The sequence below is a fragment of the Hemitrygon akajei genome, chromosome 23, assembly GCF_048418815.1.
Source record: "Hemitrygon akajei chromosome 23, sHemAka1.3, whole genome shotgun sequence".
Taxonomy (NCBI): Eukaryota; Metazoa; Chordata; class Chondrichthyes; order Myliobatiformes; family Dasyatidae; genus Hemitrygon; species Hemitrygon akajei.
In genome coordinates, this window is record NC_133146.1 from 17035786 (window position 1) to 17061029 (window position 25244).

The 25244-nt window shown below is 49.4% G+C and overlaps 1 protein-coding gene across 1 annotated transcript in view; it reads right to left on the bottom strand.

Annotated features, from left to right (window-relative positions):
• Positions 1-25244, bottom strand: part of pyroxd2 (pyridine nucleotide-disulphide oxidoreductase domain 2) — a 70436-nt gene that overhangs the window by 32519 nt on the left and 12673 nt on the right. Inside the window, exons 3-8 of the mRNA XM_073027044.1 lie at positions 21336-21429; positions 15740-15813; positions 12347-12502; positions 8750-8903; positions 2191-2252; positions 889-986 (exon numbers count right to left, since the gene is read on the bottom strand). Of these exons, the coding sequence (XP_072883145.1) occupies positions 889-986; positions 2191-2252; positions 8750-8903; positions 12347-12502; positions 15740-15813; positions 21336-21429 (638 nt within the window). The remainder of the gene's footprint in view (positions 1-888; positions 987-2190; positions 2253-8749; positions 8904-12346; positions 12503-15739; positions 15814-21335; positions 21430-25244) is intronic.

Here is a 25244-nt window from a genome sequence, read left to right on the forward strand (position 1 = left end):
GCAGTTTCTGCACACAAGGTGGGATGCAGTGGAATAGTGGAGCTAGACGGAGTTGGGTACAATATCAGTGCTTAAAAGACATTTGGTCTGGTACATGGATAGGGAAGGTTTAAGAAGATACGGGCCAAATGTGGGCAAACAGGGCTAGCTCAGAGAGACACTTTGGTCAGCAGCATCCAGATGGGCCAAAGGGCCTGTATCTTTGCTAAGACTTCCAACTGAGCCGGAAGAAACGTACACTGAACATTCCTCTGAACAGTATGGCCCCAGTTTCTGTAGCTGCTCCTGACGGCTCAACCTTCTCATCCCAGGGATTAGTATAGAGAATCGCCACCGACTCTCCTCCAGTCCTACGCACGGTATTCCAACCCCGTACCATTATAAAGCACCTTTCAAACGGCAGGAAATTCCGAAGCGTTCTGCAGTCAGCGGCAGACGAGCGAAGTGCGCCATTATTGTAATGAAACTCGTGTTGAATTCCCATTTGAACACAGCGAGCTCCCATGAAAACTGCAACATGATCATGGCTAATGCTGATTGGGAGCTGGGGGAAGGAGGAAGTCTCCTATCTCGGCGTGGTAGCGTAACATTTCACAGTGACAGCGAGCCGGGCTCATCCTTGTCGGGAGCCCGTTTGCCCTGGGTTTCCTGCCCCATTCCAAAAGGGTACGGGCTAGGGTTGGTACACCATGGGCAGGCTATGTTGGCACTGGAAGCGTGGCAACTCTTGTGGACTGCTCCAGCACAGCCTTGGACTGTGGGCGTTAACACAAATAGTTCATTTCACTGTATGTTTCGATGCACGTGTGACAAATAAAACTAATGGTTATATTTATCTCTACAAACGGAAGCAGCAGGTGTGATCCAGAGCAAGGGCGAGGGTCCTACCCGCTGCCCGCGGCCTCCGGGCTGACCATGGCGCCAATCACTCCGTCCGTGGCCAGTGTCGCCTTGAGAGGCTCCGATTCAAACCACCGATTTAGAATCTGCCAGAAACAGCACAGGGTGACTGAGTGGGTCAGCAACACAGAAACAGTCCGCTCTGGTCCCAGACAGATCTCTCCTCAGGGATTTCTGCTGGGAAACAGCTCCTGGAGTTTCACCACCTCCCTCCCCACTGACAAGAGAAGGCAGGTGGCACTAATCCTTTCCTTACCCCTGGCCAATGTCCTGTTGGATGTCAGGGCCACGTCCAAAAGGGGGCTGTGAGGTAAAAGCTTGCCCTGTGGGGAGCAAACACACAATGCTGGAGAACTCGGCAGGTCAGGCAGCATCCATGGAGATGAAAGGTCTTGACCTGAAACATTAACCGTTTATTCCCCTTGCTGCCTGGCCTGCTGAGATCCTCCAGCATTTTGTGCGTGTTGCTCTGGATTCCCAGCACCTGCAGAATCTCTTGTGTTTATGATTCCCTCGTAGGGAGCTGGAGGAGTCCACACCCGTCCTTCCTGACCCTCCCAAGGACAGCTGGTGAACAGCGCGCTAGCGATCACTTTGTACCGTCCTGTCACCTGCCATCACCACCAGAGATACAGGAGAACTCAAATCAAAACTCATCCAGTCCCACTGAGCTCCAGGGTTAGCCAGTGCGAGCCCAGCCAACTTCTTGTCCTCAGCTCAGGTCAGACAGGATTCTCCCTGCTCATTTGTCCCTCAAGGCCCAGCCCTGATGCCACTAAAAGCAGAAAGCATTGGAAACACTCAGCAAAACAGGCAGCGTCTGTGGAGAGAGAAATGGTTTTTTTGTCTTATATTTGGGATCCTTTGTCAAAACCGGCACTCGATGGCACGTTTTCTCCCTTCCCCCTCCCCTCTCCACAGGTGCTGCTTGTATCCAACATTTTTTGTTTAAGGTCATAAGACGCAGGCCATTCAGCCCATCGAGGTTGCTCTGCCATTCAATCACAGTGATTTATGATTCAGCCCAACCCTGTTGTCCTGCTGGATTTCCAGCTGCTGCACTTTCCTAATTCCCAATCCCTGCTCTCCCGGGGAAGGTGTTGCTGTGAGTGGCAGATGGGGGGGGGGGGGGGCGGAGAGTGGTGGGGTGGAGTTGGGGGGGGTGAGTGGGGAGATAGACGCCTGCCTGGCACTTATCTGGCAAGCTGCTCTGGTCACTTGAAGGACTGCGGAGCCCGGACTGGGCCTCTGGGGCTCTCACGCGAACGCTAGCTGGCCCCTGGTGCTTACCCTGGATATCGGCGCAGTCAGAAGTTCATAGAATTGTGGAATATCCTTGCCCAGTTTCAGTCCTGCAAGACAGCAACGCAGGAGTGGATATTGTGTTCAACGCATTCGGACGACTTACTGAGCTGAGCAAGCTCTGGGCTTTGGCCTGTGGCGTTCCGTGATTGCTACACCCACCAGTCCACAGAAAAACAGTTTCATTACCCCCTCACCATCACCATCTTCTGTACGGGATCTTGCTCCCCTTTGACTGGCTGTTACCACGGTGACCATACATGCAGGGCCATGTGTTTGGAATGGGTTAGAACATAGAACAGTACACAGTGTGAGAACAGACCCTTTAGCCCACGATATCTGCACTGAACACAATCCCTCTACGTGTACATCATCCATCTCCCTCCATTTCCTGTAATCCATGTGTCTATCTGACAGCCTCTTAAACATATATATCCCCCTTCCTATTAAATCCCACCCCTCTCCGTCCCCTTAAACCCCTAGACCTTGAGTCTCCAACCTGGGGAGAAGACAGTCTGAATTCACCCTCACTATGCCCCTCGTGCTGTTACACACATTTATGAGGAGAAATATTTAAGGGGAACACGAGGGGGAACTTCTTCACTCAGGGGGTGGTGAGAGTGTGGAACGAATTGCCAGAGGAAGTGGTGGATGTGGGTTCGATTGCAATGATTAAGAGAAATTTGGACAAGTACCTGGACGGGAGGTATATGGAGTGCCATGGTCCAGATGCAGGTTGATGGGATCAGGCAGAGGGCCAAAGAGCCTGTTTCTATGCTGTAGTGCTCTATGACTCTATAATTTCACTGGCATGCCCCTGGATGGTGAGGGGGAGCGGGGGGAGGACAGAAGCTACATGGGGAGGTAACGTCAAAAAGGGAGAAGCAACAAGTCTAGATGGAAGGGTGTACAGGGACTGCAGAGGGGAGAGTTCTCTCAGAATACTGAAAGGGGAGGGGGAGTTGTGTCTGGTGGCAGGGTCACGTTGAAGGTGATGGAACTCACAAAGGATGGACTATTGAGTGGGAGGCTGGCGGGTGGAAACTGAGGGCCAGGCTAAGAGGAGAGGGCTGGTGGATATCAGGGGAGATACGGACAATCGATCTGTCAGCCATGATTCAAGGAAGAGGTGAGGTCCATCGCGCAGGGTGTGGGACGTTGGGGAAAGTGGGAGTAACGGTTGGCGCATCACTTTACAGCGCCAGTTGGAAAATCAGGGCTCCGGGTCACTCCCACATTCCAAAGACGTGTGAGCTAGGGTTAGTAAGCACTTGTGGGCACATCCTCGGACTGCGGTGGCCATGGATGTCTGCAACACATTTCCAGTGTCCGTGTGACAAATACAGATAAACTGTAGAAAGCAAGGTGGGCGGAAGTTGTCTGAGGAGATCGCAGGGTCATTGCGAAGGAACAGGTTGCCCGTTCACGCCCCTGTGCGGGGCTGTCTGTCCGTCACATTTCTTTGCCAGTGTTTTTTTTTCCTTCTTTTTTGTCTTCAATCTTTTTATTAATATCAACATGTCAAAAATAGCAAATATTGATACACAATTATTGGGATTACATTGTGTATAGTGAATATAAATGAATATATTTTCAATTGATACAAAGGAATGAAGCCTCCCAAAATTGTACAAAATACAAATATGGTGTACACAGAGCAAAATAAAAGGAATAACAAATAAGAAAAAAGAAAATATATAAAATATATATACCCCAAAACACCTAATCTATCCAAAACTAACCAATAACTAAAAATAAAGAAAAGAAAAAGAAACATGGGCTGTTTGTAATATCTGAGAAAAAAAAACCCATAAGTGTCGTCAACTCCCAACGGAACTCCCACCCTCTCTACAGGTACGGAACTCCCACCCTCTCTACACGTACGGAACTCCCACCCTCTCTACACGTACGGAACTCCCACCCTCTCTACAGGTACGGAACTCCCACCCTCTCTACACGTACGGAACTCCCACCCTCTCTACACGTACGGAACTCCCACCCTCTCTACACGTACGGAACTCCCACCCTCTCTACACGTATGGAACTCCCACCCTCTCTACACGTACGGAACTCCCACCCTCTCTACAGGTACGGAACTCCCACCCTCTCTACAGGTACGGAACTCCCATCCTCTCTACACGTATGGAACTCCCATCCTCTCTACACGTACGGAACTCCCACCCTCTCTACAGGTACGGAACTCCCACCCTCTCTACACGTACGGAACTCCCATCCTCTCTACAGGTACGGAACTCCCACCCTCTCTACACGTATGGAACTCCCACCCTCTCTACACGTATGGAACTCCCACCCTCTCTACACGTACGGAACTCTGATCCTCTCTACACGTATGGAACTCCCACCCTCTCTACACGTACGGAACTCCCATCCTCTCTACAGGTACGGAACTCCCACCCTCTCTACACGTACGGAACTCCCACCCTCTCTACAGGTACGGAACTCCCACCCTCTCTACACGTACGGAACTCCCACCCTCTCTACACGTACGGAACTCCCACCCTCTCTACACGTATGGAACTCCCACCCTCTCTACACGTACGGAACTCCCATCCTCTCTACAGGTACGGAACTCCCACCCTCTCTACACGTATGGAACTCCCACCCTCTCTACACGTACGGAACTCCCACCCTCTCTACAGGTACGGAACTCCCACCCTCTCTACACGTACGGAACTCCCATCCTCTCTACAGGTACGGAACTCCCACCCTCTCTACACGTACGGAACTCTGATCCTCTCTACACGTATGGAACTCCCATCCTCTCTACACGTACGGAACTCCCACCCTCTCTACAGGTACGGAACTCCCACCCTCTCTACACGTACGGAACTCCCATCCTCTCTACAGGTACGGAACTCCCACCCTCTCTACACGTATGGAACTCCCACCCTCTCTACACGTATGGAACTCCCACCCTCTCTACACGTACGGAACTCTGATCCTCTCTACACGTATGGAACTCCCACCCTCTCTACACGTACGGAACTCCCATCCTCTCTACAGGTACGGAACTCCCACCCTCTCTACACCTACGGAACTCCCACCCTCTCTACACGTACGGAACTCCCACCCTCTCTACACGTATGGAACTCCCACCCTCTCTACACGTACGGAACTCCCATCCTCTCTACAGGTACGGAACTCCCACCCTCTCTACACGTATGGAACTCCCACCCTCTCTACACGTACGGAACTCCCATCCTCTCTACAGGTACGGAACTCCCACCCTCTCTACAGGTACGGAACTCCCACCCTCTCTACAGGTACGGAACTCCCACCCTCTCTACACGTACGGAACTCTGATCCTCTCTACACGTATGGAACTCCCACCCTCTCTACACGTACGGAACTCCCACCCTCTCTACACGTACGGAACTCCCACCCTCTCTACAGGTACGGAACTCCCACCCTCTCTACACGTACGGAACTCCCATCCTCTCTACAGGTACGGAACTCCCACCCTCTCTACACGTACGGAACTCTGATCCTCTCTACACGTACGGAACTCCCACCCTCTCTACAGGTACGGAACTCCCACCCTCTCTACACGTACGGAACTCCCATCCTCTCTACAGGTACGGAACTCCCACCCTCTCTACACATACGGAACTCTGATCCTCTCTACACGTACGGAACTCCCACCCTCTCTACAGGTATGGAACTCCCATCCTCTCTACAGGTACGGAACTCCCACCCTCTCTACAGGTACGGAACTCCCACCCTCTCTACACGTACGGAACTCCCATCCTCTCTACAGGTACGGAACTCCCACCCTCTCTACACGTACGGAACTCCCATCCTCTCTACACGTACGGAACTCCCATCCTCTCTACACGTACGGAACTCCCACCCTCTCTACACGTACGGAACTCCCATCCTCTCTACACGTACGGAACTCCCACCCTCTCTACAGGTACGGAACTCCCACCCTCTCTACACGTACGGAACTCCCACCCTCTCTACACGTACGGAACTCCCACCCTCTCTACACGTACGGAACTCCCATCCTCTCTACAGGTACGGAACTCCCATCCTCTCTACACGTATGGAACTCCCACCATCTCTACACGTACGGAACTCCCACCCTCTCTACACGTACGGAACTCCCACCCTCTCTACAGGTACGGAACTCCCATCCTCTTTACAGGTACGGAACTCCCATCCTCTCTACACGTACGGAACTCCCACCCTCTCTACACGTACGGAACTCCCATCCTCTCTACACGTACGGAACTCCCACACTCTCTACACGTACGGAACTCCCACCCTCTCTACACGTACGGAACTCCCACCCTCTCTACACGTACGGAACTCCCATCCTCTCTACAGGTACGGAACTCCCACCCTCTCTACACGTACGGAACTCTGATCCTCTCTACACGTACGGAACTCCCACCCTCTCTACAGGTACGGAACTCCCACCCTCTCTACACGTACGGAACTCCCATCCTCTCTATAGGTACGGAACTCCCACCCTCTCTACACGTACGGAACTCTGATCCTCTCTACACGTACGGAACTCCCACCCTCTCTACACGTACGGAACTCCCACCCTCTCTACACGTACGGAACTCCCACCCTCTCTACAGGTATGGAACTCCCACCCTCTCTACACGTATGGAACTCCCATCCTCTCTACATGTACGGAACTCCCACCCTCTCTACACGTACGGAACTCCCACCCTCTCTACAGGTACGGAACTCCCATCCTCTCTACACGTACGGAACTCCCACCCTCTCTACAGGTACGGAACTCCCACCCTCTCTACACGTACGGAACTCCCATCCTCTCTACACGTACGGAACTCCCACACTCTCTACAGGTACGGAACTCCCATCCTCTCTACACGTACGGAACTCCCATCCTCTCTACACGTACGGAACTCCCACCCTCTCTACACGTACGGAACTCCCATCCTCTCTACACGTACGGAACTCCCATCCTCTCTACAGGTACGGAACTCCCACCCTCTCTACAGGTACGGAACTCCCACCCTCTCTACAGGTACGGAACTCCCACCCTCTCTACACGTACGGAACTCCCACCCTCTCTACACGTACGGAACTCCCACCCTCTCTACACGTATGGAACTCCCATCCTCTCTACACGTACGGAACTCCCACCCTCTCTACACGTACGGAACTCCCATCCTCTCTACAGGTACGGAACTCCCACCCTCTCTACACGTACGGAACTCCCACCCTCTCTACACGTATGGAACTCCCACCCTCTCTACAGGTACGGAACTCCCACCCTCTCTACACGTACGGAACTCCCACCCTCTCTACAGGTATGGAACTCCCATCCTCTCTACACGTACGGAACTCCCACCCTCTCTACACGTATGGAACTCCCACCCTCTCTACAGGTACGGAACTCCCACCCTCTCTACACGTACGGAACTCCCACCCTCTCTACACGTACGGAACTCCCACCCTCTCTACATGTATGGAACTCCCATCCTCTCTACACGTACGGAACTCCCACCCTCTCTACAGGTACGGAACTCCCACCCTCTCTACACGTACGGAACTCCCACCCTCTCTACAGGTACGGAACTCCCACCCTCTCTACACGTACGGAACTCCCACCCTCTCTACAGGTATGGAACTCCCATCCTCTCTACACGTACGGAACTCCCACCCTCTCTACACGTACGGAACTCCCATCCTCTCTACACGTACGGAACTCCCACCCTCTCTACACGTACGGAACTCCCACCCTCTCTACACGTATGGAACTCCCATCCTCTCTACACGTACGGAACTCCCACCCTCTCTACACGTACGGAACTCCCACCCTCTCTACAGGTACGGAACTCCCACCCTCTCTACAGGTACGGAACTCCCACCCTCTCTACACGTACGGAACTCCCACCCTCTCTACACGTATGGAACTCCCACCCTCTCTACACGTACGGAACTCCCATCCTCTCTACACGTACGGAACTCCCACCCTCTCTACAGGTACGGAACTCCCACCCTCTCTACACGTACGGAACTCCCACCCTCTCTACACGTACGGAACTCCCACCCTCTCTACAGGTACGGAACTCCCACCCTCTCTACACGTACGGAACTCCCACCCTCTCTACACGTACGGAACTCCCACCCTCTCTACATGTATGGAACTCCCATCCTCTCTACACGTACGGAACTCCCACCCTCTCTACACGTATGGAACTCCCACCCTCTCTACAGGTACGGAGCTCCCACCCTCTCTACACATACAGAACAAAAGGGGGGGGGGAAAGAAATATGTTTGGAAAAGGTGAAATTACATCATGTGAAAGTATTGAATAAATGGCCTCCAAGTCTTTTCAAATTTAATAGAAGGATCATATATAATACTTATAATTTTTTCTAGGTTTAAACATAGCATAGTTTGAGAGAACCAATGAAATGTGGTCGGAGGATTGATCTCTGTCCAATCTTCTCCAGTGTTGACCGTGTTTCAGAACCAATCGGTCGGGGGCCCCTCGAGGAGGGTGGGGGCTCAGCGCAGGGCACGATTTCGGCCGCCTACCTGCCTGCACCAGAGGCTTCACGGTGCGCAGTGACTGGAGTCTCTGCCCCAGGGAGCCGCCGGTCAGCGACGGGATGTCCACCGGTACCGAGTCCAGGAGAGGCTGGATAGCTGCGGCGATGCGACTGGTCGAGGCTTCGTACGCGGCGTAAGCCTGCCAAGTAGGAAAGAGAAACACACGCAAACTTTGGAGGAACTCGGCAGGTCGGGCAGAGTCTATGGAGGGGGATTAACAGTCGACGGCTGGGGTGGGGACCCCCTCATCGAGACTGGAAAGGATGAAGCCAGAATAAGAAGGTGGGGAAGGGAGACGAGTACAGGCTGGCAGGTGATAGGTGAGGCCAGGTGAGGAGGTAGGTGGGTGGGCGGGGGATGTAAGGGTGAGGTAAGAAGCCGGGAGGTGATAGGTGGAAAAGGTAAAGAGCTGAAGAAGGAGGAGTCTGATAGGAGAGGAGAGTGGACCATGGGAGAAAGGGGAGGAAGAGGGAAACCAGAGGGAGGTGATGGGCAGTTGAGGAGAAGGAATGAGAGAGGAAGCAGAACGGGGAATGGCAAAAAAGAGAAGTGGGGGGGAGGGGGAGAAATTACCCGAAGTTAGAGCAACCAATTTCATGCCATCGGGTTGGAAGTGTTACTCCTCAAACCTGAGAGTGGCCTCGTTGTGCCCTTCAGAAACGTGAGTGTTATAGGAAGGAGAGACCACGCACTACAGATCGTGAAATCCAAAGCAACGAAACTATCTGCAGGAGGAACTCAGCAGGGCAAGTGGAGGTGGGGGGGAGTGACTGTGGAAAGGAATGTGATGAAATTGTTCAGTTCCTCCCCAACATTCCTATTAAATCCCTCCGCCCTGCCTAGTGGCTCTCAGGCAGACTTGTGGCCATAGGGTCATCACACTGCACTCTGCCATCTCCACGAACAGGACCAGCAAGAAACATCTTGCTTTTCTGACCCTGGACTCCTGTAATGGATGTTTCGTTCCGAGTATTGTCATGGGGCATGGAGGAAAGCATAGCGGGGATGTCAGAGGCACGGTAGGTTTCTTACACAGAGAGCGGTAGGTGTGTGGAACACACTGCCAGGGTTGTGGTAGAGACAGATAGATCCTCGAGGCATTTAGAGACTCTTAAAGAGGTCAATAGATGGATGATAGAAAAGTGGAAAGCTATGTGGGAAGTGTTAAATTGACAGAACCATAGAAAAGTACAGCACAGAAACAGGCCCTTTGGCCCATCTAGTCCATACTGAACCATTTAAACAGCCTACACCCATCAACCTGCACTTGGACCATAGCCCTCCGTACCCCTACCATCAGTGTACCTATCCACACTTCTCTTAAACATTGAAATCGAGCTCGCCTGCACCACTTGCACTGGCAGCTCGTTCCACACTCTCACCGCCCTCTGAGTGAAGACGTTTCCCCTCATGTTCTCCTTAAACTTTTCACTTTTCACCGTTAAACCATGGCCTCTAGTTGGAGTTGTATCCAACCTCAGTGGAAAAAGCCTATTCGCATTTACCCTATCTATACCCCTCTTAATTTTGTATTCCTCTATCAAATCTCCCCTCAGTCTTCTACTTTCCAAGGAACAAAGTCCTAAACCATTCAATCTTCCCATGTAACTCAGGTCCTCGAGTCCTGGCCACATCCTTGTAAATTTTCTCTGTACTCTTTCAACCTTGTTTACATATTTCCTGTGAGTAGGTGGCCAAAACTGCACACAATACTCCAAATTAGGCCTCACCAACGTCTTATAGAACTTCAACATAACATGCCAACTCCTATACTCAATAGAGAAGGTGTAAGATCAACAGAGATATTGGAGAAGGGTCAGCACAGCATTATAGGTCAAAGGTTAAAAGGTCAGCACAGCGTTATAGGTCATAGGGCCTTTACTGTGCTATAATATTCTATGTTCTACAGGATGAATCTTTTTGATAATCACAACATCCTCACCAATTCCTGGGAGTCGCTGGCTCATAATTGGTTAGAATGGAAAAGGAGCATCCGGAATATATCCCGAGAACATGGAATCCATGCTTTGGATAGGATCTACAAGTATTTGGATAGACAGGGACTTATTAGGGAGAGTCAACATGGCTTTGTGCGTGGTAGGTCATGTTTAACCAATCTATTAGAGTTTTTCGAGGAAGTTACCAGGAAAGTGGATGAAGGGAAGGCAGTGGATGTTGTATACATGGACTTCAGTAAGGCCTTTGACAAGGTCCCGCATGGGAGGCTAGTTAGGAAGATTCAGTCGCTAGGTATACATGGTGAGGTAGTAAATTGGATTGGACGTTGGCTCAATGGGAGAAGTCAGAGAGTGGTAGTGGAGGATTGCTTCTCTGAGTGGAGGCCTGTGACTAGTGGTGTGCCACAGGGATCAGTGCTAGGTCCATTGTTATTTGCCATCTCTATCAATGATCTGGATGATAATGTGGCAAATTGGATCAGCAAATTTGCTGATGATGCAAAGATTGGAGGTGTAGTGGACAGTAAGGAAGGTTTTCAAAGTTTGCAGAGGGATCTGGACCAGCTGGAAAAATGGACTGAAAAATGGCAGATGGAATTTAATACAGACAAGTGTGAGGTATTGCACTTTGGAAGGAAAAACCAAGGTAGAACATACAAGGTAAATGGCAGGGCACTGAGGAATGCAGTAGAACAGAGGGACCTAGGAATACAGATACAAAATTCCCTAAAAGTGGCGTCACAGGTAGATAGGGTAGTAAAGAGAGCTTTTGGTACATTGGTCTTTATAAATCAAAGTATTGAGTATAAGAGTTGGGATGTTATGGTCAGGTTGTATAAGGCATTGGTGAGGCTGAATTTGGAGTATTGTGTGCAGTTTTGGTCACCAAATTACAGGAAGGATATTAATAATGTTAAAAGAGTACAGAGAAGATTTACAAGGATGTTGTCGGGACTTGAGAACCTGAGTTACAGAGAAAGGTTGAATAGGTTAGGACTTTATTCCCTAGAGCATAGAAGAATGAGGGGAGATTTGATAAAGGTATATAAAATTATGATGGGTATCGATAGAGTGAATGCAAGCAAGCTTTTTCCACTGAGGCTAGGGGAGAAAAAAACCAGAGGACATGGGTTAAGGGTGAAGGGGGAAAAGTTTAAAGGGAACATTAGGGGGGGCATCTTCACACAGAGAGTGGTGGGAGTGTGGAATGAGCTGCCAGATGAAGTGGTAAATGCGGGCTCACTTTTAACATTTAAGAAAAGCTTGGACAGGAACATGGATGAGAGGTGTATGGAGGGATATGGTCCAGGAGCAGGTCAGTGGGACTAGGCAGAAAAATGGTTCGGCACAGCCAAGAAGGGCCAAAAGGCCTGTTTCTGTGCTGTAATGTTCTATGGTTCTATGGAAACAGACACAAGCCCAAGAAAGGTAATGACAGCAGCACAGTTCCTCACAAATTATCCCCATCTCACATCTCTTGCATCATCCATGCAGTTCCACACTGATTTCATCCATCACCTCAGAACTGGAGTGAAATCTGATCGCCCTCGATCCCAAGAGACCCCCCCCCCCCCCCCCAGAAGATCACCAAACCCAAGGGTGCCTCACCCCCAGCTCTACTCACCCGAGCATCGTTCAGTGAGAACCGGGCGATCTGCTGCTGTGTCTCCTTTGTGTTGCTGCCCAAGAGGAGCGAGCGGGGCGGGTTCCCTCCCACGCCATCCTCCAGCATCGGAGTGAAGGATGAGGGGTCGCGGATGTGTACCCTCAGTCCGTGTCTCTGCCACAGAGAAAAGAGTGCAAGTTCTCCCTTGCAGAGCAGGCTTTACCCCAAGTGCATCGTCGGGCTACCCCACGTAAGGCATTCCGCAAACCAGCCTCCCCTCCACTGACTGAGTACACTCCCCACTGCCTCAGAGACCCCCATCCACCGTGCTCACACTCTCTTCTCCCCCCTCCCATCAAGCAGAAGATATGAGCTCAGGAGCCACCAGGCCCAAGGAGAGTTCCAGACTCGCAAACAGACCTCTCAGTAAATTGATGTTATTACAGTCACAGGTACTAAGCTGACCTCTCTTGCATACCGTTCAAACAGATCAATTCATTACACAGTGGATTGAGACGGCAAAAGGCAAAACAATAACGGAATGCAGAATAAAGTGCTACAGTTACAGAAAATGTGCAGTGCAGGCCGACCACAAGGTGCACGGCCAAAACGAGGTAGATTGTGAGGTCAAGAGTCCATTTAATGCACTAAGCACAATGGTTCCAGAACATGGCTATTCATGGCAGGCTGCTCTCTACAGATCCAAGCATTACTTTCACTATAATCACTCTGCTCTTAAATCTACACTCAGTGGTCACTTTATTAGGTACAGGAGGCCCCTAATGAAATAGTCACAGTGTATGTTCCTGGTCTTCTGCTGCTCTAGCCTGTCCACTTCAAGGTTTGACATGTTTTGCATTAAGAGATGCTCTTCTCCACACCACTGTTGAAACCCGTTGTTATTTGAGTTACTGCCGCCTTCCCGTCAGCTTGAACCAGTCTGCCCATTCTCCTCTGACCTCTCTCATTACCAAGGCATTTTCATCTATGGAACTGCAGCTCACTGAATGTCTTTTGTTTTTCACACCGCTCTCTGTAAACTCTAGCGACTGCTGCACACGAGAAAACCCCAGGAGATCAGCAGTTTCCGGGATACTCAAACCACCCCATCTGGCACCAACAATCATTTCACGGTCATAAGATCACGTTCCGATGTTTGATCTGAACAACAGCTGAACCTCTTGACCGCGTCTGCATGCTTTTACGCACTGAGCTGCTGCCACCTGATTGGCTGATTAGGTATTTGCATTTACGAGCAGGTGTACCTAATAAAGTGGCCACTGCGTGTAAATTCCGTCTCTTTGAATTCCTTTGTACTGCTATTGCTTCACCTAGTTCTGCTTCAATACACTGCATAAGGTTTGACCTGTAAGGAAGGGTTTCACTGAATCTCAGTACGTGACAATAATAGACCAACACCAATGGTCTTATAACACTGTTACAAAAGAGGATAAAGATGTACTCCCAGTTGTTTGTTCTCCCTCGTTGAAGCCCTTGCACCTTACGGTCTACCTGTACTGAACTTTCTTGGTAACTGTAGCACTATTTTGTGTTCTTTTATACCACTTTGATCTACTTTCTGCTCTTATCCAAGTATCGGGCCTCATCCACCAGTACACATCCATGTTTACAGTTCTCACTGCAGACCCCATCCATTCTGATCTTTCCCTCCTCTGCCCCCTCCAATCGGGCAGGGAGTACAAATGCCTGAAAGCATTTTCCACCAGGCTCAAGGTGGTATCCCATTATTACAAGACTGTCGAATGGTCCCCTGGGAGGATAATTTATTTCAGATATTGTTATTCAGAAATACTCCACGGAAAAAGTCCTTCCGACTCTTCAAACCACACCACTTCAGCAACCCAGACAGCCCCAATTTAACCCCCACCTAATATAGCATTAAGACTCTTGGCAGTGTGGAGGATCAGAGGGATCTTGGGGTCCGAGTCCATAAAACACTCAAAGCTGCTGCACAGGTTGACTCTGGTTAAGAAGGCGTACAGTGTATTGGTCTTCATCAATCGTGGGATTGAGTTTAGGAGCCGAGAGGTAATGCTGCAGCTATATAGGGCCCTGGTCAGACCCCACTTGGAGTAATGTGCTCAATTCTGGTCGCCTCTCTACAGGAAGAATGTGGAAACCATAGAAAGGGTGCAGAGGAGATTTACAAGGATGTTGCCTGGATTGGGGAGCATGCCTTATGAGAACAGGTTGAGTGAACTCGGCCTTTTCTCCTTGGAGCGACGGAGGATGAGAGGTGACCTGATAGAGGTGTATAGGATGATGAGAGGCATTGATCGTGTGGATAGTCAGAGGCTTTTCCCCAGGGCTGAAATGGCTAGCATGAGAGAGCATAGTTTTAAGGTGCTTGGAAGTAGGTACAGAGGAGATGTCAGGGGTAAGTTTTTTTACTCAGAGAGTGGTGAGTGCGTGGAATGGGCTGCCAGTGGCAGTGGTGAAGGTGGAAACAATAGGATCTTTTAAGAGACTTCTGGATGGATACATGGAGCTCAGAAAAATAGAGAGCTGTGGTTAAAGCCTAGGCAGTTCTAAGGTAAGGACATGTTCAGCACAGCTTTGTGGGCCGAAGGGCCTGTATTGTGCTGTAGGTTTTCTATGTTTCTATGGGACAATTTACAATGACCAATTAACCTACCCGGCACGTCTTTGGACTGTGGGAGGAAACCAGAACGCCCAGGGAAAACAGAGACTCCTTACAGAGGGCGCCGGAATTGAACTCCGAATTCCAACACCCCGAGCTGTGATAACATCGTGCTAACTGCTGTGCTACGGTGGTGGACTCCTGACCTCACTATCTACCTCGCCATGGCCACATTAACCTGCACCACGCTTCCTCTGTAGCTGCTACACTTCAATCTGCATCTGTTATTCATTGAGCTGCTGCCGTGTGATTGGCTGATTAGGTTTGTTTTGTTCTACCTCAATGCACTGTGTAAGGGCTTGACCAGCTGTGGAAGGAGGGAAGAAGTTTTATTATTTTGTATTAACTACTGATGAATGCGATCTGAGCCTACACAAGCTAATCCCGGCCCGTCCCAGCCCAGCCAATCCCAGTCTGAACCAACCTCAGCCAATCCTAGCTCAGCCCAGCCATGGCCAATCGCAGCCCAGCCAATCCAGCCTAAGTAAAACTCAGCCAATTCCAGCCCAACCCAACCCTGGCCAATCACAGCCCAGTCAGGTCAATTCCAGCCAATCCCAGATCAACCCTACAAACCCTGGGGAAGTGGAACCAGTTGGAGTAAATTTGAGGGAGACAGACAGGACCCACCAGGGGTATATCTGTGAGGGGCTGGGCCCAGCTTGGATTAGCCACCCAGCAGAAAGCAGGAGCCAGGTCATTAGGTGATCCACTTGCCCCCGGGACCACGTTTGTAACCACGGCCTCACCTTCAGTTCCAGTTCTCGGTAGATCTGCGGTCGCAGTAAACTCAGCACGTAGGAGGCCCGAGAAAACTTAAAGCCTGTGGCGGAAGAGGAACAGAACCGAGAGCTGAGAGTCTGGTTAACTAGAGCAGTCAGTGAAATGAGCAGCTCAGGAGACAGTTCAGCTTGAGTAACACACACGCACACACACACGCACACACACACACACACACACACGCACACGCACACGCACACGCACACGCACACGCACACGCACACGCACACACAGCGCTGGAGGAACTCATCAGGTCAGGCAGTATCTGTGGAGAGGAACAAACAGTTGACATTTTGGGTTGAGACCCTTAATCAGGAAGGGGACAGGAACCAGAATAAGAAGGTGGGGGAGCGGAGGAGTACAAACTGGCAGATGATCAGTGAAGCCAGGTCAGGGGGAAGGTGGGTGGGGGAGGGGAATAAATTGAGAAGCTGAAAGGTGGTAGGTGGAAGAGGTAAAGAATGGATCTGACAGGAGAGGACAGTGGACAATGGTTGAAAGGAAAAGAGTAGGGTGATGAACAAATGAGAAGAGAAGGAGCAAGAGGTAAAAAATAAGCAGTCATCTTATCATGTCCACATTAAAATTACACCCTGCATTAAAATTATCTCCTTACCTGCCCATCACCCGTCTTCCCTTTCTCCCATGACCTTCTGTCCTCTCCTATCAGATTCCCCCTTCTCCAGCCCTTTATCTCTTTCACCAATCGACTTGCCAGCTCTTTACTTCACCCCTCCCCCTCTCCCGGTTTTACCTATCACCTACCACCTTGTACCTCTCCCTCTCCTCCCCCCACATTCTTATTCTGAATTCTAATCTCTTTTTTCCAGTCCTGGTGAAGGGTCTCGGTGCAAAACGTCAACTCTTTTCCATAGATGCTACCTGGCCTGCTGAGTTCCTCCAGCATTTTGTGTGTGTTACCCATCCCATAAAAACCCAGAGCTACAGAAACACCAACGGAATCTCCAAAGACCTCATCCCTGGGAGAGGAGGGATCTTCACCTCGAAGGCTTATGAAGTCGTGTGGTGAAAGCGGACGCCGATCAGCCTTGTGTTGGCCCCGTGCAGCGGACTCTAGCGAGCCGCTCTGGGCAGCCCATGCCCCGACAGGGGTTGTGGTATGGGGTTAAGAAGAAGAGACATAGATGCAAGAAAAATGGAGGGACCTGGATGGAGTAGGAAGGAAAGCAAGATTGGTGATGGAGTAGGTTTGTATCACACTGATGTCCATAGAGCCCGTACTGTCCTGTACCGTTCGATGTTCTTTTCACACCAACTCCACTTCCCAATTTTATCCCCACCCACCACACACTAGGGGGAATTTATAGAGGGCAATTAGCCTATAGACATGTACGTCTTTTGGGACGTGCAAGGGAATCGGAGCACCCAGGGGTGGTGGTGGGGCCCATGCGGTCACAGAGAGAGCGTGCAAACCCCACACGCGGACAGCGCCCGCGGGTAGGGGGGAACCCACGCGGTCACAGAGAGAGCGCGCGACAGACAGCACCCGAGCTCAGGACTGAACCCAGGTCACGGCTCTACCAACATGCCTGCGGTAGCCATGCCCTGTGATTCCTGAACAGAGCCTGGATACACTCGCTACCACAGATGAGCCATTTCAGAGGGTGACGTACTGCCATCCGTTTATATCAAAATAAACTCCATTCATAATAAAGAATAAGCCATGGAACACATTTTCATTCTCATATCAATGAGTTAAATAGTGTTCTGTTACATTCCGTAAAACCAACCAGACTGTTGCCGGCTAGGGTGCTACACAACTACAAAAATTGAGGAGCTTCCTCCCCCAACCCTTTCCAGCAGAAGAACCAAGGTCTACACCGTGGTCCTTAGAGTGTCTGCACCAGGCTTCAGTGCGTCCCTCAGCCCGTACTCCTGCAGCCTGGCACGGGGCGGTCGGCAGCATTCCTCCGCGGGCATCTCGGGGACGGCTGTGTTTTTGTGGGATTGCCAGCAAAGGGCCGAGCCGGTGACGTACTGTCAGAGGTCTCATATTTTGTAGGGAATGGGAAATGAAGACCTCCTCAGTGGGAGCAACCGACCTCATCGTAAAGCAGTGAAATTCTCCCAGTGTCCCGTCCGATGCTCCCCCTCCCACTCACACCGTCACCGTGCAGGGTTCCAGATCACGTTAAGATGATTGGAGGAAAGGGTACGAGGCATGGCAGTCAAAAGTTGAAATCTGTCCCAAGCCTTACGGGCTCATCAGGCCAGTTTCCGCGGCCTGAAGCGGCTGAGAGTACGAGACTCCCCACCCCACCCCCCGGATAGGATGCCAGTCTATCGCGAGGTTATTTTTGCGTTTTGCCCCAGCATTTTGCCGGTATCCACTTCCAGCTGGGTGGATTGGAGCAATGTGTGGTTAAGTGCCTTGCTCAAGGACACAACACGCTGCCCCGGCTGGGGCTCGAACTCATGACCTTCAGATCGCTAGTCCAACACCTTAACCACTTGGCCACACGCCACCACATCAGGGCTAGGTTTTTTACAGAGTGGTGAATGCGTGGAATGTGCTTTGAGGGGTGGGGGCAGAGGCACATTAGGGACATTTAAGAGACTCTTAGGCACATAGATAATAAAAAGCAGAGGGTTATGTGGAAGGGAAGAGTTAGGCTGATCTTAGATAGGTTAAAAGGTCATCATAACATTGTGGGCTGAAGGACCTGTACTGTGTTCTGTGGTGGCGATTATTCACTTGTTATCACTTACCTTGCCTAACATTGCAACAGAACATTCACGGCTATAAAATATGTTGGTATATCTATCCTATTATCGACCTACTAACCTGCTGGCTACTTTATGAGTTATTTATTACTGTACTGTATATTTTACCAAACTCAGTTAATCATTGCTTTGTCCTAACTCCTGGTCCTTGGACTGGATGGAATCATCTCCTGCTGAGAGAGTCACACGTAGTCACGATGTAAAGGGCTGTGCATTCTTACAGCACTTTTCACCACCTCGGGACATCCCAAACCAGCCCAGAGCTCACAAAGGACTTCTTCAAGTGTATCACTCCTGCGATGTTGGAAACACAGCATGGAATCTCTGCAGAGGAAGATCCCATAAGCAAGGTACTGAGGGCCCAATATCAAGACACACAAAATACTGGTCAGGCAGCATCTATGGAAAAGAGTAAACAGTCAACCTTTCAGGCCAGGACCCACCTTCAGGACCCAGTAACTCAAGGGGTAGATACTAACCCCAGGAGAACATCAGCTTCCAACTTCCATATAACACAAGGTCACACCCCTGTGACTACTTTTCTTGGCCTTGTTTAATCTGAGCAGTCAATAACGTTTCTTCATTAGTGTCGGCGCTTAGGAGTGTGGTGAGGCAGAGATTGTTTGAATCAAAGTTCGAAGTAAAATTTATCAAAGTATTCTTACGTTATCATGTACAACCTTGAGATTCATTTTCCTGCAGACATTCATAACAAAATAAAGAAATACAACAGAATTTACAAATAAGACCATAAGACGTAGGAGCAGAATTGGACCATTCAGGCCTTCCTCTCCATGTCCACTCTATCTTGGCCTTTCAATACTCAATGTTTCAATGAGATCTCCCCCTCATTCTTCTAAACTTTAACGAGTACGGGCCCAGAACCAGCAAATGCTCTTCATATGTTAACCCTTTCATTCCCAGGATCATTCTCAAGAACCCCCTCTGGACCCTCTCCAAGGCCAGCACATCCTTTCTTAGAAAAGGAGCCCAAAATGGCTCACAGTACTCCAAGTGTGGTCTGGCCAATGCATTACAAAGTCTCGGCTTTACAATGCTTTCCGTAAGCATTGACAAACAACCGATACGCCAAAGAACAATTGTGTTAGTTAAAAAGTAAGACTGAGAACACAAGTGACTCCTTCACTTTCAAACCCTTTGCTAGATGTGGGTCCATGTGGGAGAAATGATGGCTTCCAGGCCCCTCTCACATTAGTTCCCACATCTCATCCAGACCTCCCTGATCTTTGTTTCATCACTGTTCCAACAAAGTTCAACACAAACTTCAGGAACAGCACCTTCTGAGCGAACACGTCCAAGCCTTCCAAACTCAGCTCCGAGTTCAGCAATCTCAGATAATGATTCTCCTTCACCCACTTCTCCTCCTCTGGGACTCAAGCCTTCAACCAAGGGACAGTGTTTCACCCTCCGTACTAATGCCAACATCTGTCCAGTCTGTCCTAATGAAAGGACTTGTCTCAAAACATTGTCAGCTTATCCCTCTCCACAGATGCTGCCAAGCTGCAGCGTTCCTCCAGCACATTGTGTGTGTGTTGCTCTGGATTTCCAATATCTGCAGAATCTCTTGTGCTTCTGATTAACCCCTGGCGGCAGGAATGATTCGTGCTGAGACACAGTGAAAAACTTCTGTGTACTGTCGATACAAATCAGCTCAAAACACAAGTACATCGAGGTAGTAATGCAATCTCTCGAGTCGAGTATGACTCACAAGGAGTTGTCTATTGGTGGGTCCTCAGGTGGTTGTAGAGGCTGATCCGGGATCCACCTATTCTGGTGCTGTGTGGGTAAGAGTAAGTGGTGGCTGTGGTTAGCGTTTGGGGTTTTTGGTTCAGTCTCTCCTTTCACAGCCACCGCTTGTTCTCTACAGCACAGCGGAGGTCGACCTCATGTTAGACAGCTCCCTCTTAAACAGACCTCCTCCACGTGTGTCCATGTCTTCCCAGCTGAAATCCTTCAGACCGATTTTAGTGTTATCTTTGAGGCATCTCCTTTGCCAAAGGAAACAGTGAGGTAGTACAAAGGGAAAAGCGGTAACAGAACGCAGAGTAAAATTGTTGCAGTTACAGAGAAAGTGTAGGCAGGCAATAAGGAGCAAGGACCATGACCAAAGAGATTGTTATGATCAAGAGTTCATCTTTATTAGACAAGTTGATAAAAGTTGGATAGAATTTGTCTTGGAGCTTGGTGTTATATGTACCCTCTGACTGACATGGGGTCCAAGGGAGAACAACCAAGCTGGATGGGTCAACACATGAAAACAAGCTGGATGAACTCAGCATCCATTGAAATGAGCAGTCAACGTTTCGGGCCGAGACCCTTCGTCAAGCTGGATGGGGTCTTTGATGACGTTGGTAGCTTTCTTGAGGCAGTCCATGGAGGGAAGTCCTTGGAGTGGATTGGGCTGTGTCCACAGCCTGGTACTGTTCATGGACCACAGAGCAGGGGAAGGACAGGCATCTGTAGTAACCCATCGTCCATTCATTTTGTCACTTGCTATATTAGACCCTCCATCCCTCCTTCCCGATCTCAGACCTTCCCTTTCATTCCTTCCCCTCCCTGGCGTCCTACCCCTCCCCTACCCTCCCCTCCACTCCCCGGCGTCCTACCCCTCCCCTACCCTCCCCTCCACTCCCCAGCGTCCTCCCCCTCACCAATTCTAAAACGGATTTGAATTTTAACCACTCCTCGTTCTGAGGAAAGGTCACCGATCTGAAACGTTCACTCTCATTCTCTCTCCATGGACACTGCCTGACCTGATGAGGACTCCTGGCACGCCCCATTTAATGCCGCCACACTTACCCGGAATGAGTTCCTCTGTGACAGCCGCCCCACCAACGAGGTGCCGCCTCTCTAACACGGCCGTGTTCACTCCAGACTTTTGGAGGTAGGCAGCCTGCAAGAGACACTGGAGTTCAGAAGAGCGAGAGAGCAAGGGGACTAGGCCACGCGGATGCGGAAATGATGTCTTTTATTGTGGGGTATTCTAGAACCAAGGGCCGCTGTTCTAAAATAAGGGAGCACCTACTTAGGACGGGATAGTCGAGCTTATAGCATTTCCACTTGTACACTGAGATGCAATAGTCAACTTAATTGCAGCAGAATCACAGGCACATAGCATTATTGACAAAAAAACATAAACATAATAATGAACTATTTTTACAAGAAAGAACATAATTTGAATTTAAAAAAACCCAAATCTATTTCTCACTCAGGGCATTGTGAACATAGAACAGTATAGCACTGGACAGGCCATTCAGCCCATTACATTGTGCTGCTTTTGAGGCCAATTTAACCTAAATATCCTCCTCTGTATCATCCATATCCATCCATCCCCTTCATACTTACGTCTCATAAACTCCACCAAACTAGCTCCTTCCACCACAACTCCTGGCAACCCCTTCCAGGCACCTACCAATCTGTGCCCTCACATCACCTTAAAACATTCTCCCCTCTGACCTTAAAAGCACGTCCTCTGGTGTTTGACACATTTCTACCCTCTGAAGAAGATTCTGTCTGCCTACCTTATCTATGCATCTCATAATTAACTTTAAAAACCTTTATCAGGTCTCTCCTCAGCCTCCAGTGCTCCAGGGAGAACTACCCAGGTTTGTCCAACCTATCATATCTTCTCCACCCTCCACATCCTTCCTATATGAACTGCACGCAATACTCCAAGTGTACTCCGACTGAAGTTTGACACGGTTTCACTACGACTTCCTTCTTCTTTGCAGCCAACATCTGCAGCTCTCCTCAGGCGGAGATTTTGTAAAACGACAGGAGGTTTCCAATCACCAGAAACAATAAGAACTGGCAAATTGGACCATTTGTCCAAGGAACTTCCACATCCCAAAAAAAAAGGAAACTCAAAGACTTGGGTTGAACTTCAATGGATTAAGAATATATACCAACTGCATTCAAATTTTAGCTGCTATGCTAACAACTCAGCAAATAAATCAGTTGGCATGGTGAACTGAAGATTGTGTAGGAGAGGATAAGTGGAATTTACCAGATGATTGGGATGTATTTTTTTTTAAATGGTTGGAATGACAACACCCAACACGATGACTGCAAACAGAAAGCTTCAGGTGATGTTTCTGAATATGAAGACAGTTTGGATCAGCTACTCAGGAGTTCAAGGAACAACTGAAGATAATGTGGAAGAATCCGCAGACGGCGCTCTGAAGTCAACTTTCATGGATGGTTTGAAATCACATGTTCCCAAAACGGTGAAGCTAGCAAAAGCAAATTGGAGTGAAACTGCCCCATTTCCTACCACAATCTGGTGCAAACTGCCAAACAATATATCAAAGTCCAAATAAGATCCAGACAGATGAACCAACTGCCTATACCTGCTAACCAGCAGAAGAAGTGAAACTGGAATTCACGGCAATATATTAATTTACTAGCTGGAAATGAATGCGATGTACTTTATTTGCGTGAATATCTGGCCCTCAAGGGACACAAAGCAAATTTGGGCAAGGCACATTACAACGTGAGGAAGTGGCTTATATGAGTTGGGCAAATGGGAAATCACTGAAGATCGTGCAAAGGCTGTTAAATCAGCAAAGTCACCTACAACAGTCCAGCAACTTCAATCATGTCTGGGTTTGTGCAACTACAACAGCACACGGTTCCATTCACATGTGGAAATTGCTCAAACCCCTCACCAGTCTGTTGAAAGGCAGCAAGCACTCCGATGACCCTGAAGAAGCTTTTCAAACTTTAAAGGTGATACCAAGTACTGCACCTGCGATAGGAATCCCTGATGCAGAAAGACCATTTACCCTGTTTGTTAACAAGAAGCGTGGCTACATGACGCCAGTTTTAACTCAAGAATGTGGATTCCAACAGCGTCCTGTTGGTTATCACTCTGCCAAATTGAGCAATGTAGCCTTCGGATGGGTTAAGTGTCTATGAGTAGAGCAGGCAACCTACCTGTTTCAAACAATGTGCTGGATCAGACGTTAAATGTTTGATGCCCACCCTCAGTGCATACTTCACTGACTATGAACAGGGCCTCTCAAGTGACAGCTGCTCAGTAGTCCAAGTGGACCACTGTTCTTGAGGCACCTACTATCATCAATGAGCAAATCCAGCTACACTGTTGCCAGAGGACATGGAAGATGATGATGATCATGACTGTGTAAGAACAATAACGTGTCAAGAAGATACACATTACCATAAAGAAGTCCCTTTGTTGAGCCCAGATCTGGTTCTGCACTCTGACAGCTCCTCAGCCATTGAGGAAGGAGTTCAAATGCCTGGTTGGGCTGTTGTCAGAGAAAATGAAAACGAGATTATGCTACATCTGTACAGGGTACTGGTGAGGCCGTACCTGGAGTACTGTGTGCAGTTCTGGTCTCCTTACTTGAGGAAGGATATACTGGCTTTGGAGGCAGTGCAGAGGAGGTTCACCAGGTTGATTCCAGAGGTGAGGGGGTTAGACTATGAGGAGAGAATAAGTCACCTGGGACTGTACTCGCTGAAATTCACAAGAGTGGGAGTAGGTCTCATGTTGTTATTCAGTCGTTAAGTCAGTCCGACTCTTTGTGATCTCACGGACTCCTGCACACCAGGCCTTCTTGTTGGAAACTGCCTAAGATCCCCCGAGGTCATATGCATTGTCTGAGTAATATTATCTATCCATCGTAGCCTTTGCCGTCTTACCCAACATGAGAGTCTTCTCCAAGGAATCCTGTCCTCATGGTGTGGCCAAAAGATTTGAGTTTTGGAGATCTTATAGAAACATATAAAATTATGAAAGGGATAGATAAGATAGAGGCAGGAAAGTTGTTTCCACTGGTAGGTGAGACTAGAACTAGGGGACGTAGCCTCAAGATTCGGGGAAGTAGATTTAGGACGGAGATGAGGAGGAACTGCTTTTCCCAGAGAGTGGTGAATCTGTGGAATTCTCTGCCCATTGAAGCAGTGGAGGCTACCTCAGTAGATATACTTAAGACAAGGTTGAATAGATCTTTGCGTAGTAGGGAAATTAAGGATTATGGGGAAAAGGCAGGTAGGTGGAGATGAGTTCATGGTCAGATCAGCCATGATCTTATTGAATGGCAGAGCAGGCTCGATGGGCCAGATGGCCGACTCCTGCTCCTATTTCTTCTGTTCTTATGAAGTAATGGCCTTGGGAAACATGGCTCCTGGTACTTCTGCACAACAGGCAGGGACTGAAGGCTAGCAGAAGGAAGATCAGCTAATATCCACACGGATTCCTGATATGCTTTCGGAGTCGTTCATGACTTCAGAAATTTATGGAGACAAAGAGGATTTCTCACAACCACGGGAACTCCAATCAAGAATGGCCAACTAGTACGAGAACTTATCAAAGTCATGCAAGTACCATCAGAAGTTGCAGTGTTGAAATGTAAAGGTCACTCTAATATGACCACATTGGAAAGCTGTGGAAACACATTTGCAGATGAAACTGCAAAGAGGGCAGCAGAACAGGGGTAGAAGAAAGCCCGATAACTGAAACCAAGTTACTGTGTCACAGACGAACATGCAAGATCAGTGATCGAATGAAGAGAAGTGATACTGGATGGAAAATGGTAGGTTACTAAACGACGATGGAGTATGGAGATATGGCACTAGTCATAGACTGGTGGCCCCAGCTAAGCTCCTTCCTTACCTGGCACAGCAGATACACTCCTTAGAACACACAGGAGTGCAAAAGATGGTCAACAGATTCTTCCAGGG